Below are 21549 nucleotides of genomic sequence, written 5' to 3' on the forward strand. Positions count from 1 at the left end.
CCTCAGCCAAATGACAAGTTGACTATGAAAAATGACAAGTTCACTTTAGCGAATGACAATTTCAGTAGACCAAATCACAACTTGACTGAGGGTATACCAAATGACGAGTTGATTATGGGAAATGATAAGTTAACTTTAGCGAATGACAACTTCAGTAGACCAAATCATAATTTGGTTGAGAGACATTTTAGACATTTCACCTACATTTCATATTTGCAAAAGTGGGACCCAGTCCTTATTTGCTATTTTCCAAATTCAAGGTCTCAAATCGTAATTTTATATATTGAGAGTCTTTATTTGTAATTTTTCCTAACTCTTATATCAAGGAAATATAATATGCAACATAAAGCAAAAGGTGAATTACTGACTTTGATGTTTGGTTCCTATCTTATTTCAAAGCATGACATCTCTCAGCACGCTATTTTGTTGGGTCACTATCTCCACCATAAAATCTTGACCTCTTCCAAATAATGGAACCCCAGTTTATTTATATTTTTTCCTCTCTGAATAAATAAACAATATATTAGCTCGAATACCAAAGAAAATTAGTAAAAACAATTCTCCATCATATTCTTGTTTATCAGATTCTTAATCATCCTAACCTGAAGAACGCGTGCCAACTTGTTATAATTAAACTACACCAATGAGATGCAAGAATATATACTTCATCATTACCTGTTTGACAATAATGTTGCAAGTATACATCACATTACCTGTTTGAATCTCTCATTACAAATTAATTTCATTTTAAAAAAATGCACTCCGTTTAATAGTAATTAATTTTAAGACAAACATGAATTTTCATTGTGCAATATATTATTGCGGCATTTTTAATTTCAACAAAACATCCATAGGGTTTCAATTAACTTGTACATTTTTCAACCAAATATCTTCTTGTACTGTTTGCTAGATATATTTCACAGCACACATCAGATATTAATAACAATATGGGTGCGTGTTAGTGAAAATCCAGGTGTTGATTAAAAGAGCCAAGGATATAGTTTATTTTCAATTAACTTGAACCGGGAAAATAACTATCCAAGCAATTAATTACTAAAAAATTCCAAAACAAGTAATCAGTACAGCAACAATGACAAGACCCAATACAAAGAATGACAACAAATCATGGCATATTAAAAAGTCGAGAGATTTTTCTAGTGATTAGATTGTTTATATGGGACTGCACACTGATTTTTCCTTCAAACTCAAACATGGTCTGCAAGAACAGTAAAATTTGTCAGAAAAAATATAATTGAATATACTACCTCCGGTCCTTAATATAAGACCCTGTTTGACTTTTTGTTTGGTCCTAATTATAAGACCTCAATCCATTTTGTCTCTCATATTTATTCATTCTTTTCCAAGATAGTCCTTTTAATAATCATAATTGTAGTCAATACACTTAATTAGCAATGATATTTTAGGAATGACAACACTTATTTATTACAAATAACTAACTTAACTTACTTTCTTAATCTCCTCAAATAAATCAACTGAGTTTTATAATTAAGACCGGAGGTAGTATGTATGAGCATGATGAGTACGATGAATGAGTTATGTTTCACAAGAAGTGAGATTGAAATTAAGATGGGAAGAAAAAGAGAGTTGTGGGGGGAAGGTCTTAGGGTATACGTCAAGGGGCGGGCGAGTTGGGCAGTGTACGGAGACCAATGTGAGAAGTTGCTTTGTGAACATGCAACGAAGACATGAGCATTTGACCACGTAAAGTGCGAACAACTTTTTTTTTTTTTTTAAAAAGTCTTTATTCTTGAATCTCCCCCATGGAATTTTGCTCATCGGATAATATATAGAGAGAAGGGGCGATCAGAGGGAGGAATTATTGAAGTGTCAACATTATTGAAGTGCCAATATGGAGACGCCGCTTAGTTTGACGTAAAACGAACCAATGACGCTAATCTCGCATGCACGGCTTTAATTTCTTGGTTTTTTGTTATACTCTCAGGAAACATGTCTCTCTCTCTCTCTCTCTCTATATATATATATATATATATATCCTGTCTTCTTATCTCTCTCTCTCTATATATATATAGAGTATATCCTCTCTTCTTAATCATCCCTCTCTCAATCTCTCATGACATTATTGGTGTCACAAATTACTAATATATAACTAGTATTCTTCTGATTTATAAGGTATTTCTATTTTATCATAAAAACAAGAAAATCTTGAAATATTATTAACTCTATCCATATTTAATACTCCTCCGGTCCTTAATATAAGACCCATTTAACTAATTTGATTAGATTAAGAAAGTTAGGTAAGTTAGTTAATTATAAGAAAAATGAAACATTTTTTTTAAAATACCATAATCATATTTTTTAATACCCTCTCTCCCTCTTCTACTTGATTATAGTTGAGAGAGTATCCATAGGGATAATTTAGAGAAAAATGATAAATATGAGAAATGGGTCTTATATTTAGGACCAAAACCAACTCAAGAAATGGGTCCTATATTAAGGACTGGAGGAGTATATACAGTATATTTAGAACAATAAATTAGTTGTAAGATTAAGCATTCATATAATAAAATTAAGAAGGTGACTCATATTAATAACGAAAGAATACTCTTTTTGTAAAAAAAAAAAAAAGAATACTCTTTTTGTCCTATACATACCACTAGAGAAGTAGGCGCATAAAAGCTTCCTTTTCATGGTTCAAAATAAGTGTTATTTTCGGATTTTAAGAACAATTAAATGCTTTTGGCCCTTATTTAAAAAGCACCAACTAAGAACACTTTTAAAAGAGTACTATGTTGATTTCACAAAAGTTGGCAAAAAAAGAAAAAAATATTTTCCAAAATCTTAAATTATTTGATAATTTTCTTAGTCCATGTAAATTGTAAAGGATTGTTTTTGTGACATTTCATTATGAAACAAGAAGTTCATAATACGTGTTTTGTTAAAGACACTCTTGGGTTAAACAAAAGGTCTTCATCGATAAGATTTGACAAATTGGGTCCAATGAGGCCCATTTTGATTACGGAGTGCGTGTCGGTGGTTAAACAGCAGGCCACCGCCGGCCGCCGCATTTCATTTCAATTTTAAAGGCTTTTATTTTTCAATAAAAACTTAAAAAGAAAAAAGAATTTCGTTGTAACTCGGAAAGAGATCTAAAAGGGGCGTTGTTGTTATTGAATTAGGGGTACTTGTCTACCCTAACAATCACTTTTCATAAACAATTTTTTGTAAATCGAGATAAATTTTTCTACATATTTATCTCGTATACCGTAAAAGTATTTCTGAAACCATAGTTTTGATCTTATCCAATTAAAAGAGTTCCATTGTTTCATTTGAAGGATGTAACAATAAACATTTAGAATCCGTTTGGAACAGCTTATAAATAGCTTTTTAATATCATTTGCGGAATATGAGGCAAGTATGTGAGAGGAGTTTTGTCTCGACTTACGTAAAACATGCTTATAAAGGATTTTCACTGCTATTCCAAACAGACACTTAGATAACATACGAAGTATTAAAAACAAGGGGTAAGAATTGAGACTGAGATTGAAAATACATGTCACAAAGATATTTAACAAGAGTGATTTCTTATCACATAGGATTAGAGAATCTCATATAGATGGGATTAAGAAACACCACATCTCTTCATAGTATTCTACAATTTCACATATATGGAATCTGTCTAATTCTAAGTATTAAATAATTACTTAAGCTAAACATTCTTTTAATATAATTTTTTTAATCTCAATATAAATTCTTACCCCTATTAAACGGGATAATTGAATACTCATTCACCATACGTGAAAAGTGTTTGGTTCAAAAAGTTCGGGAACATCCAAAAGTATCAGTTTCATGACAACAAATATAAATACATTTATACTCGAAGCATGTGACCAGTTGCCAATAAGAATTCCCATTGCTCAATCCAACCCCTTTCTCCAATAAAAGGAAAGGCCCGCCTTAATGGACCTTATTGGGCCACGTTGCCAACATTTTTCACGAAGACGATCAATAGAAATGGGTGCAGTATAGACTAAAGCCCAATTGAAATCTTGGGCTTACCACTCAGCTTGTGTTGCCTTTTCCCTTCATTTTCCCCTCTCTTTTTTTCTTCTTCAAATTATTATCAACCAGTATCTGGACACTTTTTCTGGATACTATTACTAAATATTTGAGTAACTTACTAGTCCACTTCACCAGAGTGGCCCACAATTTGTGGGGCACCTCGCTACATCCAAGTAATCATGGTAGCTTTGGAACATGAGATCACTAGTTAAGCTAGAACAACTCCTTGCCAGTTGATTCAAGCACTTGGTGGTCATCTTCTCCTTTAAACATGAAATCCCCCAAAATACTACTTTGGATCCTTATTATAGAAGTTGGTTAAAGATTTTATTTGATCATAAATATAAGATCTCAATTCACTTTATCTCCTAAATTTATTATTCATTCTCTAAATTATCCCTATTGATTATTACACATATTTACTAAGGCAGTTTTCATCCAAGGGTAGTCATGATTAAAATGATATTTTAGGAAAATCAACTAATATCTATTACAAATAATTAACTTAACTAACTTTCTTACTATCCAAATTAATTAAGTAACTCTTATATTAAGGATTAGATGATGCTTCTTGTCGTTAAAGCACTCAATTAAACTAGGTCCTAATTGATTTGTAGTTTAGGATCGACCTAGGTCATTACTTCCAAGGAGCAATTTATGGGTTTCTTTAGGTAAAAAATCAGGTGATAGAAAAAATGCAATAAATTGGACCTAAACTAAAATGCAAAATTCTAATCCTAAATGGAAAATGCAAATGTCCTAAAATCTATATGAAAATTAAATTAAACTAAATAAATGCAATGCAATTTTTTGGGGGGTTTTTTTGAAGGAAAATAAAAATAATGAATAAAGAAAATTAATCAGAAAGCAAAGAAAATTAAGAAGTGAAAAGTGAGAAGTTCTCTTCAGGTACGGTAGAGGGGACAACTTAGGATTTGCATGGATTTAACCTTCATAACCTTAATCAGTTAATTAGACCAAAGGAAAGTGATAAGAGAGTGGAATTAATAAACTTAATTACCTACTTGAAACAAAGGGAACCTTCAATTTCAAAAGCTCTTAAACTATTAGAGAACTCATAACAGTATAAGGTTGGTTAATTAAGCCTATTAAAACCAATAAAGATAATTCAATTTAATTTTAGAAGTTATGTTTGAAATTATCCAATTAAACAATCAGATAACCAACCAACTTAATTAAACAATTAAGAGGTGAAAGAACCCAAATTTTGCAATTGAAACCACATTGATAATTAAACTCATAATGAAAACTCAATTATAAATTCAATTAACAATGCAAAGGTTCTAAACATAAATTCCAACAAGTATCTCGGCACAAATAAAATCCAAATATCAATTTAATCCAAGAATAGAATTGACAATCTAGAACGAAATTGTCTCAACAAAAATACAACTTAAAATCATTTAAAACTAAATAATCTTAAGTCCTTGAATTAAAAAGATAAATGGAGTATCACTCCCTTATGGTCTTCAAGTGCTAGCCCAAGGCTCAAATCTCCTCCATGCTCCTCCCAAGTTGCCTCCCAAATAAGCTTAAGCCTCTATGAAAATTATCTTTCCTCCAAAGTCATTAGATGCCGCAGCCATGAGGGGTAAAAAAGAGAAGAGGATGATTATGTGGAGTTGGAGTGGGCCCTTACGCAAGGGAAAAGATGAGTGTGAGAGTGAAATAATTGTTTCAATCCTCCCCCCTCTACGCGACGTGAATCCTGGGAATATATGGGCACTCCACAAGTATAATGAAGAAGGGAATAAAATTCTTTGACTGGCTCTCAACGTGAACTCTCTCTTCCGATATTAGGCGTGAAATCCTTGTTCTCAAATAAGGAAAATATTTTAATGGGAGAAAAAGAAATTTTTGTGGATTCAAAGCTCAAGCCCATTAGTAATTAATTGACCCACTTGATATTAGCCATTGGATTGTGCTTAGATTCCAAGAAACCATCTTGCACCATTGGATTTCCCATATGCAAATTCTTGACCTACAAAAATTTAAGTGCATCTATTAATGTAGATTATATCCAAATATAATCAAAAATTAAATATTAGGTATGCACAAAAATTAGGTAAGAAAGTACAAAACTTTCTAAAAATAGTCTTTCTAAAAATATGAGACTTGTTTCCAAAGAAATAGGAAAAATTAATTCCAAGTCAAAATAGGAAATCACAAAATATCTATATTTTTAATCCAAAATCTCAATTTTTATGCAAAATCCAAAAATCAACCAATTAATTCAATAATGCATAAAAAATCTAATTAAGCTCAAAATTATCATTTAAATCCTGAATTAATGTGGGATAAAATATATAAAAATTGGACTTTATCAGGTAATATCTAAAATAAGTTTGAGCAAATTAAAAAAAATATGGCATCAAACATTCAAACTTGATGAATTGTCGATAAAAATTCACAAAAATAGAGTTAAGAGTGTTATTCAAAAATTTTGAATAGAGCAAGTTGCTTAATGGCTCGATGGCATCAATCATCCTCTTAAAAAAGGGAGGTTACAAGTTCTATCATAGGTGGGTGTTTTCAATAAATAGAGTTATCATATAAAAGAAAAGTTTCTATATAATAGACAAGAAAATGAGACCTTTAAAATTTAGAATGAAGAATTAGGTAGCTTGGTGAAGGGATTGATGAGAGGTAAATGGAGAAGGACCCACAAAGATATGGGGGTTGACGAAGATAAAAGTGAGACGAAGAGAGTAAAAAGGGCAGGTAGTTGAAGAGAAGAGTAAAAGAGGTGAAAGGAATAATTACAAAACACTTATTATTATTATTATTATTATGAATATGATAGCAGCCAGCAGGGTTTCAGTGTCTCAGACATTTTCATCATTGTACTCCTTATTCCCATAAATGCTCACTGTGTCAGCCTTCCCGATCTGCTGACATTTTTTTCACCCTTTCTTCAAACGTTTTTGCCCCACCCACATTTCACTGTATTGACTGAGTTTTTAATCATCTACCACTTTCTTCCCAAAAGCTCAATTCAAACATGTTAGTTTGATTAAGTTTCTGATCTACGAAGCAATAATATTAAATGGGAATGCCATATGAGGTTGACCCAACAATGCAGCAGAAGAAGCAATGGGCATTGGTATTAATTAGGGTCGTGAATATATATATATATATATATATATATAGAAGTTACAGAGAGCAGCAGAAGAAGATGGGGTCGTAGGGATTAGGGAAAGGGAAGGTCACATGCATTACTTTTACGTTATTTCTCTTTCAGACATTCAGGAGCCTACAGAAACAACAAAGCCATACTGTTACATACCCTTCGTACAAACAAATACACATACTACGTATTTGTTGTTTCCGTCAAATTTGGCATTATTATCGCAGAAGACTTGACGTTATTCAAATGGTCAAAACTAGTGCCTGTCTCTCATTAATAACTCCAATTAATTCCCCTATCTGTCCTCCTCATTCAGCTTTTCAACCCCATTAAATCTTTCCCGCAAAATTATTCAGATTTTTTAGGATTATTATGCAGCTTTAATCCTTCTCTCATTTTTCTTCTTGCCAGTAGCACGATGGGTTAATGCGATAGTACCACATAATGAAAACCATATATGAAAGAAAGCTAGCTATGGACAGAACACGCACACGCATTAATTAATACTATATGACTTATATCACACGCATGTATAGTGTATGCTGCATGCATGCTCATATAATAGAGAGGCGGCAAAAGGAGCCGAGTACAATTAAGACAGTGAAAGTAATGAGAGAATATTACTACTCCATCATCTGTTTCCAAGACAGTTATAGAGGGTGTGATTTGTTTTTATTCAGGAGTAATAATTTTTTTAAACTGTTCTTAATCAATGAACAAAAAGACTTGACTTATTTTGGAGCTAAGTAAGACGGTGATGAATAATGATACAGTTCATTCCATGGAAATTAGTTAAATTGCCGCCGGAGACTTGAGGGACCAAAAGTTCATTATCTCTATTTAAAACCTCTCACTACTTGAATGAAGAGGTTTGATGCCCTTCATTGTTAATATTTCCTGAGAAAACATATCTATATTTATATATATATTTATAGGGAACAATACCTAAGAGGAAGCAAAATGGAGGGAGGGAGGGAGAGTGTAATATGAGAAGGAGCATGAATGTGAGGGAAGGTAAAAAGAAGAAAGTTGCAGAAAGAAGGACGATGTGCTTTTTCTGCAGAAAGTGACGCTTCATGGCCTTTCTCTACGTCACTCACCTAACACCTCATCATCATCTTCTGTCTAGTCCTCTGCTCTGCGCTGTCCCTCGTTTTTGCTTTTCAAACTGTTTCATAAATGTGTTCACTATTCTACAATCACAGTTAATGGTCTAATACCCTAATCAAACATTCTAAAATAGGTAGCAATATAGCCCTACCATTGATTAATAAATGTTAACTTTGACCATTCTTTGTTTGACCTAATAGGATAGGTTAAAGACATAGATTTTATTTAATTATTCCATTAAATTATTTTGAATAGGGTCCCGCTTTGAATCTTACTTATCTTGCATGGCAAAAAGCGCCTTGAAAGAGAGTCTTGCAGAGAAGAGATGAAAGGAATCAATATGAGCTCTTGTTTTCTCTTCCTTCTAAAACAAAACCAAAATATTACCTTCTCCAAACCAAACTTTTATTTGATTAATTAATAATTTTACGATTAATTGTATTATTATTTATCATGATAAAAAAATTTTGGCCTGGTAAATATCTTCTCAATCACACTAGTTGCCGATGGGGAATATGGAGGTGAAATCAAAGAGTTACTGTTACCCTGGTTATCTCAGTTGATTTTTGCGACAAAAATATCTAATTTCCCAACACACACACATATATCTCTATTATATTAAATTTCGTCCATGTGGGGGAATTAATGGCAGCCTAATTTTGATTTATATATATAGCCCCACTCGCTTCCCCACTGCTTAACCAGTGCCACTGTTCATCTTGTACGTACTGAATATGTGAAGCCCTCCTGCTTCTTCACCTTCTTCCATTCTTCTGTCCGCCTCTTATTCTCTGCAACTGCAGCAGATGCTCTTCCTCTTCTTCTTCTTAATGGCTCCTCAACGTTACAACAATGCTATTCCAAACCCAATATCGGGAATCTTGTGGTGAATCCTTTGGTGATATCTCTCCTGAGCTTGTTCTGCCCCCTTCTTTGTTTTGTTTTGTTAAACTTCACACAAAATGTTGGAGTTTTCTTGACCTTGCAAGTCCAATAAATTTCTAGATGGAGGTCAAGTTGTTAACATAGTATTTCTATGAAGCTCGGCACTAAAATGTTAACATATCTTCTATTTGTTTGTTAAACGTGCCATTATCACATGTATTTCCTTTTGGGCTTCATTATTCTCTTTTCCCCTGTCTATTTATCTTCTAAACAGTGATTATATTTATTGTTCCAAAGTCTCGTGAGAGTACGATTTTATTATGATTTTTATAGGTATGATGTGTACTGTGCAACTAGCTAGCAGATTCAAGCTAGGTAGCTAGAATTGTTATGGATGCATTCTGCTTCCCGAAGATGGATCCCTTGTGGCTTTTTGTTAAGCAGTAATGGGAATATTTTGATTTCTTTTATTGTCAGTCATCTATTTTTTATGTTCATTTTTCCTTAAAAAAGGAATAGATTAAATTACCGGAGGATGATTTTTCAATTTTTATAACACAGTTTTGGTCCGGAGAAAGCTGGAAAAGATTAATTATTTCACTTACAGTACGCATCTTTCATGAAAAAAATATCAAAATAAAAGTTACCCGCCCATTATTAACTATGATGACAATCTATATAATTATTAATTACACCGTCACTATATCAAGGTAAGTTATAGCCGTAAACATGAAATTATGAAGATAATACGACGCAGATAATCTTATTGTTCAGGTGTAATTTTACCATTGATTTTTGGATGTAATTTTAATCCAAAAAAAGGATTAGGATAAAATTACACCTCTAAAAAAATCAAGTGTAAATGGCACCAGAGAAATAAAATCAAATTGAAATTGCACTTTTACCCTTTTCAATTCATTCATATGGATCCTTATCTTTTAATCCTATATAAAATGATTATATATACCAAACGAGACATCCACGCATGCCTGGGAATTAGCTTAATCTATGCTTATTATATATGTTAATTCATTTATTTGATCTTGAAATTACGTAACATGACTTTAGCCAGGTAGAAGAATATGCATCTCATGGATGATGGAAATTCAAAGGGAGATAATATTTTATTTGGAATTCGACAATGCTTGAATAAAGAGTAACTGGTAGTATCGATATTGTCACCTAGAAAATAGAAAGAATGTAAACTAGAGACAAGAAAGAGAGAATGTCAAGGGGAAAAAAGCAATATCACTTGTTAATGTAAGTTTAGTATATTCTCATCAATAATATTTTTACGCATTGCTTTCTGTTAATTTTTCATAAAAATATAATAGTTAATTTTTCATAAAAATACATAGTAGTTGTTTATCCACTTATTAAAAGTATTTACCACGAGCTTTAAGGGGGGAAAACTGAAAAAGATAATTTGTGTGGTTGTATAATGTAATCTTCTATTTTGATAAAGGCTTTTGCATATAGTTTAAAGCTAAAAGGAGTACTTATATGATTTTATTTATTTATTTTATTTGATTAAGGGTGTTTTCTTTGGAGACTTAAAATGCAAAGAGTTTTTGTCTCTCTCAACAAGTATACTTCTTAGGACTTGAACTTATATTATCTTCCTTACAACGTTCAGGCCGCATACCACCTCAACTAGAGTCGGTAATATGGGTTGGACCCGCAGGTTGAACCCGCCAACCCGCCAAAAGAGACGGGTTAGGGTTGGCCTTTGGTCAACCCGCCACCACCTGAAAAATATGAGCCCGCACAGCCACAACCCGAGCCCTCCACGGGTCAGCCCGCCTAATTTTTTTTTAATTTTTATATATATTAAAATATTAGGAGGTAGGCTGGAAAGGTAGGAAAAATTTATGTTTGAACTTGTGTTTTATCATGTTTTGAGTTTGAACTTTTGGACAATTGTATATTTTGTGTTTTAATGTATTGTAATTTTGTGTGAATGCTTGAAATACTTTAAATCATTTTTTTTAATTTTTGATTATTTATAAGAAAAATTTTTTTTAAAAAAATCTGGCAGGTTGGTGGGTTGACCCGCCAACCCACCTTGGTCGGTTAAGGTTGGCAGAATACCAACCCGCCAAAAAACGGGCCTTTTGAGCCTGATCCAAATAACTCGCAACCCGCAGGTTGGCCCGTTTTGCCAGCCCTATCCTCAACCAATAGTTTGTTAGTTATATAATTTTATCTTATGTGAGGGAAAATAATTTTATCTTATTATATTTATATTTTACCATTTAAAAATTATAGTACCTCCTATCCTCAATAGAAAATTCAATTGATTAATTTAGAAAGATTAGGAAAGCTATGTAAATGACTTAATTATAACTAGATTATACTCCCTTTGCTCCTTTTTATATAATCCTGAAATTTGAATTGCTTTGATCTTTTTTATAAGATCTCACTTACAGGTATCTGAACACTTAATATATTTTTAGTATTTTTGTCCCTAATTAATTTTATAAATTGCATTTTTTTTCATACTTTCTCCCCCTCACTTTTCCTTTATAAATGAGGGCAAAGGTGAAAACAAATTCATTTCTTACATATTTATCAGTTTTAACTTATTTTAGCTATTTTCTTAAACGGCATAATTTATTTATCATGTTCTTATAAAAAGGACTAGAACAAGTATATCAGTTTATAAATTAGACAATTTAAAAAAAAAAAGGTATATGTAAATACTTTAAAGTAATTTATTTAACTTCTCTAATTTTTTTCAAATTAACTAACTAGATAATTTTTATATTAAAGAAGTACTACTTATCATAAAATACTGTTATTATAACATTTTTTGAACTTTATTATAACAACATTAACACAAGGACATCAAATGTGACAAATGCTCACATTGTACCAACGACAGCACGTCATTTGACGCCCTTAAAATGATTTGCTTGAAGAAATCAATGTTAATAACTAATCAGTAAAGTGCAAAGTTTTGTATCCTGTCAACCATATACGAAAATGTTCCTAAGCATATCATGACGCTTGGAGGATTTTACCACTTTAAAAGAATAAATTTCTTGAAGAACAGTATGGTAATAACTAACAACGAGAAAGAGGAATTGATGGGAAAATATACATATAGAGAGTAGGATGCGGGAAGTAATTTCATTAAACTCGGAAGAGCTCCATGCAACAAGTTTTTCAGGATGGGACTAGTTCAGTTTCATATTTTATTTCCCACTGGATTCAATGTTCAAGTGAATGCAATATAAAAGCAACAACACCAACATTAACGTAGTCAGACTGTTAAAATCAGGAAATCACAACTGTTTTCTTTCTTTTTTTTGGGGGGGGGGGGTGCATATTGAACTCAAATACTCAATGATAGGCCAATGAATATTGGATAAAATGGATATTGAGCTGGCGCAATAGCTTATGCTTCTTTTGTCAAAACTATTGCATATAAATTGCTTTCGATGTACATAATTGTGATTTCTACAACCTACCCTATTCACTTAAATGCTATGTACAAACAGTAAATGGGGCAAAACAATGCAAAGAAAAAGAAAATACCAAGCCGGCTTTCTCTTGGATATTTCCTTGTTGCATGTTCAAGTCGCAAGAACCAGCACTTTAATGGTCCCTTGACTATTTGCAGTTAGTATGGTGGGGCTATCACTCTTCCAGCATACAGCACTGATGAAGTAAGACCCTGCCTCATCTTCTGCATCATCGATATCAAGTGAACCAAATCTATGCCAAGTCACAGGCTTGGAAATTTCCTGCAAAGAGACTCACCTTCAGATTTGTTCAAGGAAAATTAAGGAAAAATGTCAACATAATCAGATTTAACAAACCTTGTGGTATACAAACACTTCATTTGTTTCACTGCCACAAGCTATGTAATTGCTGTTGACTGTGAGACCAACAAAATTTTTCTCATTCGTGTGCCCTTTGAAAGTACGAACCTGCACACACAATTTGAAGTTAAAATTTTTTATTGTGATTCATGTTTTTTTAAAAAAAATTATGAAATTAAAGAATTTAATTGTAATGGAGAACTAAATAATTGCACCCATAAGGTCAATCGAAGTACATCATTAAACCACAAAAGTTAAGCAACGAGCCATGAGACTCGTAACTACTTAGTCCTCCAGAACATAATTTGTAACCAACAGAAGATTGCTCCAATCCTTTTTCAATATTCTGGATGATGAGTATACTCCAGATTGAAATTAACGAGCGGAAATGACAATAACGTCAGACTAAAAAGTTTTTCTTGTGATAGCTAGCCATACAGGGAAACACCATCGACTTGCCACAACTCACAGAAGTATCACTGATTAAAGGCCTTCATGTAACATAGAACTTAACCATTGTTTAATCTTCTTAAGATCATGCATCAATAAATAGACACCAAAACTTTTTGCAATAATCGAAAAATACCCATCAACATCTAAAATTGCCAATTATAGCCCATTAATGGGGATAGAAGTATTACTTTACAATGATCACGACAGATAAACAGGACACTCATATTGGTTCACCCCCAGAAGTGCCCTTTTTCCTTCCTTTTGTTCTTCATCTTCTGGGCAATGGTTACATTTGGCAATCCAGATTGCATACCGCCACAACATAGGTTGTGGCTTAAGAAGAGTTGGTGGGTTTTTTTTTTTTTTTTTGATAAAAAGAATTTGGGGAAATAGGTGATCCCTTTCCCCACCAAAAGCAATTTACTTCTTTGTCTCTATGTTTGGTTGTACGTTATTCTCACAGGCACCAAACTTTTTAGCATGCATGCAGGCTACAGATAAATTAGCAAAGAAAGCATTACAGCAAAAAATTACAGGCATACACACATAACGTAAAATAAATTTCACTAAAATCAAAAACAAAATGGAAACTATTTCATCACTCACCGGTATATTTTCCTTTACATCCCATAATCGCAGCGTACTATCTGTTGATGCAGATGCAAGTTCATTATTAGACAAAAATTTTACATAAGAAACAGCCTTTCTGTGGCCATTGAAGACGTGGAGTGGACGGCTGATATTTCTCAAATCATAGTAATGGATGTGATGGTCTGCTGAACCAACCTGTAAAACATGTTAAGATTGCTTAGCCTTAAAAGAATCAGATTGAGTTGAAAACTTTTGACCATAATCAAAAAAGGTCAAAAAGAGAGAGAGAGAGAGAGAAAGAAAAAAGAGGCATGTGATTCACAAACTTTATTGGTAGTTGGTGTGAAGATACAATTTTACTAATTTATCTCATATCCCACGGATGCACCCTCTATTGACGTGGAGCTACTCAGACTTTTATTTTATTTTATTTTTATTTTTTTGTGGGAAAAATACATCGATTACATGATGAAAGGAAGACATGTTTCACCAAAAAAGAAAAAAAGATGACATCATTTCAGAATATTGGGTGATCAGAATTGGAAAAGTAAGGGGGAAAATAAATATATTATTGAAAGATTCAATGACAGCATGTACATAAAAGCTAATCCTTTAATCTCTATGCATACTAAATACTATGACCACACAGAGATACTTATTTTTTCTTACTTGGAGTGCACTACAAGTAACTTTTTCTTAACCTACGGCACTTTTCTAATCCCTGACAGCTCTTAACTATAGTTATTGCCATGAAACACCATGTGAAACAGTGTGTTGGCTTCAAATGAAAGAAATTACAAGATACTGCATAATTGGGATCAATTCAAGAAGCATTAACAAATAGAATTGTCTTCTAAGAGAGCAAAGGTACATACTGCAATGTAATTTCCAGACCCTGGATTATATTTGACGCAACATATGTTTGCTTTCATGTCTATGTTGAGGACACTGGCCTCCTGCTTTGTGCACCAGACTTTAACCTGCTCATTGGGAAGGCACACATTACTGTTGGTTTATTCAGCCTTGAATATACAATCCAGAGTGAAAGAAGCTTTAACAAATTCCAAAATATGATCACTTAAAAATATAAAATCCCTATATACATGAAATATATTTGATCAGTATGATAAAGTAAAAGAATACACTTCATCATGCTATTTCTCAAAATATCCCAAGTCTTGAGAAATGAGTCACTACGACACAAAATCACTGAAGCTTAGATAGGATTAACATTTTACACCACCAGTTTCCCATTAGCATTCCCATTGCATCTTCATACCATCAAACAACTGAAGTCATGCTAGCATTTGCTTGTTTGTTCCTTTTTTCCTCTATTTTTTTCCCCTTTCCATACACAAGAGAGACAAAATTTGGCAAGGACATAAAAGGTAATAAAATAAATACCTTGTGAAGGTTTCTTGTCAAGTGCCTTAACAATCAAGGTCACAAGCATAAAACAACAGTGACAAACATACAAAGCTACTGAGAAGGCACATCAATGGAAAACATATTCAGAATTAGACCCAAGCAAAGTGCATAGAGAATAGTGAAATCATGCATAAATATTATAATTAGTTACAGAAAAATGTTATCGCTAATACGCCAGAAAGATAAATTTGTATAGCTTTCCCAGAACTGTATCAATTATATTTGAATGTTGCATAAAATTACACAAGCAAGCCAGGGAATTTTGATAAACTTAAGTTGAATGTTCTGGATCACCTTGCAGTCATCACTGCCAGAAACAAGCATAGAAGGATCTGTTCTTGAAAAATCAACGCTCCAGGCACGCTTTTCATGCTCTTCATATTCCATTATACTCTGCCCAAGCAAAATAATACATGAGTGACAAAAATGAAACATTATGCCCAGCCTATAACAATTAAAATTGTATTAGTCATGTCAAACTGACCATAATGATTTCACAAGTTACCTGACGAGTGGTTACATCCCAAACAGTTACAATTCCTTCATAATCACTACTAGCTATGTGGTTCTTTGCATATTTGTTCCAACTCAAGCAACTAAGTTTTGAGCGCGTAGACATCTCCACAACAGGACAGTGTGCATCTGAAGGTTCATTAACAACCTGGAAAGCAATAACAACAGAGTTATTACCCTCATATTCAGATAATTGGCTGACACGACAATAAGACCATAGAAAGAAAGCCATCACCATGACTTCTAATAACAATTCCCTGGCAGTCTTATGAATAGTTGAGGCAAAGAAATTTAAATAGGCATCTAAGAATCAATACAGCCCCAACTTTTTTTACTGTCAATATAAAGATAACTATGGTATGACGGAAACAAATTTAAAAACATCATGGATCAGGAAATTTCTGGCAGATGGCTATTAAGGAGCCAAATAGCTCATGTCCAGTTCCCTATCTCTTAATTTTCTTTTTCATATGTAGTAGTATGATTCTTCAATGTAATCAATGGTTAGACCAAACTGAAACTTCAGCAAAGGTGGCATGTCAATCTGAATAACAAAAGGTAAAAAAATAATAACAAATTAAAAAGATGCCCATCTTACAGTTGAGAAGTCAAAAACTTTTATGCGTCGGGAAACTCCAGCGGTAGCAAACAACTCATCATCACGGTCAAACTCAATGCTGTAATAGAGATGGCAAATTCAATAACTAGGTAAGTACGGTACTCAACACTTTCCCCCCTTTTCCCAAACACAAATGTAAATGTGAAACAACCATTTCATTCCACCACAGTAGCTTAAGCCATCTTAAACCTTACATTAGGATAATAATGGGACGGGGGATAGTACATTAAGAACAACTAAACAAGGTATGGACTAGTCATACTAACTAATGTCCTCTTTTCCACATAATATTCACGTTGATTTCTGCTGTTTGGGCGATATCAATACTGGCCACAATGGCATCACACATAATTCATGCAGATATATTTTGCTTCTACAAAAAAGGCTGTGACACACACAAGACTTGCTTTAAATTGTTCTTCCCCCAATTTCTAAAATCACAATGATAGAGGGATGGTACAACAAAGATATACCACAAATAGGCGATTCATAGAAGCAACTCACCTTGACACTATGTTGGCTGAATGAAATAGATCTCCATGCCTAACTTCAGCAATGACCCTCAGTCGACTATATCAAATGAAAAAGAAAAAATGTCAATAAATTGTTTTGCAATACTCCAGAACATAGTAATTGGCATCACTTAACCAATGACTCCAAATTAAAGCGAGGACAGACATGAATACCTGTATTGCGTGAAAGTTGTCAAGACTGATTGAAACTCCGAAAGACCAGGAGCATAACCCTCTCGGTTTATAACATTTTTATCTTTTTCTTGTTGGCTATGAGGCTTCTCTGCTAAATGTCGTCGTTTTTGTAGGTAACATTCTTGCAGATCATTGAACTGCAGCCCAATAAGTTTTAAAAAAAACTCCAATGACAAAAAACCACAATGTATACAGATTCCAAATTGGTAAGAGAGAAAACACGGATAACAATAGTTCTTTCTTAATAACCCAAGCCACATGATATAAGATTGAAAGCGCAGACACAATGCGTGTGTGTGTATCTAAACACAAATTTTGATATGTGTCTTGCCGTAATTCTCCTATAAGTTATCTTGCGTCTGCTAAGCCTATCTTAATTGTTGAGTCGGACTCCATATTTTTAGATTCAGGGGGTATTTTAGTAATTCAGTAAGCTTCTAAAGATGATAGGCTGCTATACGTTATTAACAAAGAGCTTGTATTACATAACCTAGTCAAGTGAATGTAAGGCCTGGTTATTATTCATATAGCGTTTTTTGGCATATTACTGTAATTTGAAGTAATTCCATCCTTAGGCAGACCCGCAGCTCCAATTTTCTGCCTATTCCCTGCAATCTAATTCCCTTTTCCCTTTAAAGCCTGGTTCAGATCCGTTTTCATGGCCAAACAACTTTATGTTCCCTTCCTTACACAATCCTAACGTATCCAGTTTCATATCTGTTTTGATCTCGTACAATCCACTGATAAAGCTGACAGCTCTAAAATAGTCTCATTCAACAATTGTTTGACATCCTCTTGCATATAAGAACCTCCTAACCCTAACATACATTAACCGAGACTTCAGCTTCCCAAGTTTTCTATTCATTTTCCTCTAATGCAGCTCATGTTTTAACTTTCTCAGATCCTAATTTCACTGCTGCCATTCTAAATTTTAGTAAAACCAAAACAGCTTGAGCGGTGAAACATTTTGGGCTTTCCAGAGCTACTACTGATACATCAATCCTGAAATTTGTGATAGCAATATAACATTATCATGAATCAATATATAGTTCGTCTAAAATTGTCAAGAGCTACCTAACAAGTTTTTCACCAGCATTAAATTGGGAAAATCAATTCATGTGGAGGAAACAACTAGGAATTAACTATAGGTGAGCACAGAAAATTATGAAACATAAATCAAAACATCTGAACAGATACTGGAAAATGAAACCTGTGCTACCTGTGCATGCACCCGCTTTTTTTTAATTAAAGCAAGACTGGATTGATTTAAATATTGGGAATCTGATCCACTAATAGCTTCTTTTCTCTGGATTCCATGTGAGCTTACTTGGCCCTTTCCATCAAGTTTCTTTGGAAGACTTCCAGAAGACAACGCTCCTCTCATGTTTAGAGGACTAGACAAATGGCCACCGCTAGCCTTATCCATTGATGAATGCCAAGACTTTCTTGATCCAGACTCATCAAGCATCCTCAATTTCACGGAGTACCTGTCTCTTGCACGGTACAATTCCATTCTATGTTTATCCACAGCACTTATGTCCTCTTTTATGAACTGGAGATCAGTTTGCACCTAAAATCAAACACCACCTTATTACAATAATTAGCATAAATAAGATTAATTCTGTATAGATTGGAATAATATAGACTCAGTAATGCACACTCAAGAAGAGGAAATATAAGCCAGCAATACTATAGTCACAAATATGTAGATAGGAGTTGCTGGCAGCAAACCTCTTTCAGTTCTTCAACTTTTTGCTTCCTTAAACAATGCAAGAAGTCTAGTAATATCTGCATATTTCTCTCAGCCTCTTCTTGTTCCATTTTTCTTTTCTTCTCAGCAAGAAGGAACAAAAGGGAGTCTACCTCCTTAATTGTCACATCACAACCCTGTCGCAGGATTTACAGATAAATAAGTTGTCCAAAAAAATGTCCAACAGACACTAAACAAAATAAATAGTCTAGCACTTTGCATCTTTAGTACTCCACCTTTAGTTTGTCTTATTGGAGATTATAATCTACAATGTAAATGTGCTAACTACCTGTTTGGTAGACAGAATGGAATTAAATGAAAAATAAAAGGAAAGAAATAACTCATAATGGAAAACAATATTGTGCTCCAACTTAGAAAATTAATTAAAAAAAAAAGATTAAACGAAAAAGGTATTGATCACAAGGGCATAATAGACGGTGCAAAAATTTGAAAACAGGAAATCTCTTTCCTTCATTATCCAAACGTGCTTTCATCTAAAATACACCTCATAATCATAAAATACCATTTACAAACTGGAAAGAAAACATGACACACCTAAGCTATTACTTTCCAATCAAATTCAGACGGATAGATTTTTCTTTACGCATTACATACCCTGTCATTAACACTCGTTGAAAAAGGTACCATAAGTGTATAGGCTTGAATATCTAAGTTTCTCTTTACCACCAAGATGACATGGATCCACATTGGCACGACAAATTTCTCTCATAAGAGCACAAGCAATTATAATGAATAATTGATCAGATCAAAAGTCACAAATAAAAATAACCAATTACAACGTCTTAACGTAAATTTATAGGCCACATCACGATATAACTTTTCTGAAATGAAATTTTAATAACAGAAGTGAGGTATAACTACAACCAACCTTTTGCAATGACAACCGAAAATGTTCCACAGGTGAGGCAGTTTTTGATACTTGACAAGCGGATGTCTTCTTAAGTAGCTACAAATGTGGTACAGAAACCGTATAACAATAAGCTGCATTTCGAAGTAGACTATTTCAAGATACTAATTATGTTCGAATCAGATAGTCAAACTTTCACGCTTCTGATTCCACATAAAATGATGGTGTTCATTGAGGAACATTACAAATCGTGAATTACAATGAAAAGGAGGCTCCAGAGAGTGGTACTGTTAATAGTCATACCTGCACCAATAAGAGTGAATATAAACAAAAGAAACTCCCAGCCCCCCTTCCACTTCATATTTTATCTTACCTAGAAGCTTCACTAGTCCAAAACCCCTAACCCCAAAGATGACTCGGAACACTCAAACATGAACTGAATTAGAAATTTAGAGACTTGTACTCTTAAATGCAATCACAGAATGCAGTTACGGTTATCTACCAATGAAACACAACTCATGACAGAAGGACGATAGGATCCAATTCATGTAAGCGTGTTTAGTTTGGTGAAATATCCAACCATTAGCAATCGCAACCCTAAGTGAATCTGTAGGAACTGAGACAGACCTTATGAAGCAAGAAATTAGGGAACAACTGATTGCTGGTGAGATAGTGACCGCAACAAGGGCAATCACTCTTGTTGCGGAGGTGAGTATTGATACACATATAGCAGAAGCTATGGCCGCAAGCAGTGAGGAAAGCATCCTTGATGATCTGCATGCAAATCGGGCACAAGAAATCTTTGTCGGGTTCAGACATGAAAGGCTCGGAGGAGGGGCCGGTGGCGGCGGAGGGGGTATCAGAGGCGGTGGCCGGGGGCTTGGGGAGGTCGGATTTGACGGCGGGGACGAGAGGCCCCGCGGAGAGTTGGTCCATGGGATGGGGAATTATCTTGGAGGAGTGGTGATGGTGGACTCGAGAGTATGAAGAGGAAAGGAGCGTTTGGACCGAGGGAGAGATCACAGAGAGAGAGAGAGAGAGAGAGGGAGAGGAATTAGAGAGAGGAATTTTTTTCGGGGGAGGGGGGGAGTGGGACCAAAGAACGCGGGAGCGTCATTCTGAGGGCGAGAGCAGTCCACGCGATCACTTCTCCTACAGCTTCATAACTGAAGCCACGTCATTCATCTCCTTTCAAATTTTTTTTAAAAAAAGCTATGAAAATAAAATTCTCTCCCTCGTAATAAGATAATTTAATTCACTATGAAGGCCTTTCCTGCAATGCCTTGCATGGTCTTTCTCTAGTTTCACAACAAAGACACATATTGGGTAAGGAAGGTTGAAATCTCAGATTACATTAAATAGATATAAATATATTTTTGTTCCAAAAAAATAGATATAAATAGAGAAAATTCTAAAAACAAATGGCCGTTGAATTTCAAATAAAGAATTATTATAAAAATTTGTTTTCATTTGTTTTTCGAGTGTTGTTATTTTTTTTATTAGTGTAATAAATAATACTAATTTATAATTTTGAAATAATACAGTCATTTTTCTTTTGAGATTTTCTCATATAAATATAATTAGTTAATATAATTTTTTTCTTTAAAAT

The 21549-nt window shown here is 33.8% G+C and overlaps 1 protein-coding gene across 1 annotated transcript; it reads right to left on the minus strand.

Moving 5' to 3' along the window:
- Positions 1-12512: 12512 nt before the first annotated feature.
- On the minus strand, positions 12513-20891 carry LOC114717073 (E3 ubiquitin-protein ligase COP1-like). The gene is made up of 13 exons (XM_028902157.1): positions 20568-20891; positions 19962-20039; positions 19054-19209; positions 18542-18892; positions 17302-17459; positions 17120-17185; positions 16595-16673; positions 15989-16144; positions 15778-15876; positions 14931-15035; positions 14071-14250; positions 13009-13119; positions 12513-12933 (listed from the first exon to the last, which is right to left on the minus strand). Exons 1-13 carry the CDS (start codon positions 20874-20876, stop codon positions 12763-12765), a joined length of 2019 nt encoding a protein of 672 aa, XP_028757990.1. The 5' UTR covers positions 20877-20891; the 3' UTR covers positions 12513-12762.
- Between the last annotated feature and the right edge of the window lie 658 nt (positions 20892-21549).

The sequence above is a fragment of the Neltuma alba genome, unplaced genomic scaffold (assembly GCF_004799145.2).
Source record: "Neltuma alba isolate B1F8T4 unplaced genomic scaffold, ASM479914v2 tig00011705_pilon, whole genome shotgun sequence".
NCBI classification, from domain to species: domain Eukaryota; kingdom Viridiplantae; phylum Streptophyta; class Magnoliopsida; order Fabales; family Fabaceae; genus Neltuma; species Neltuma alba.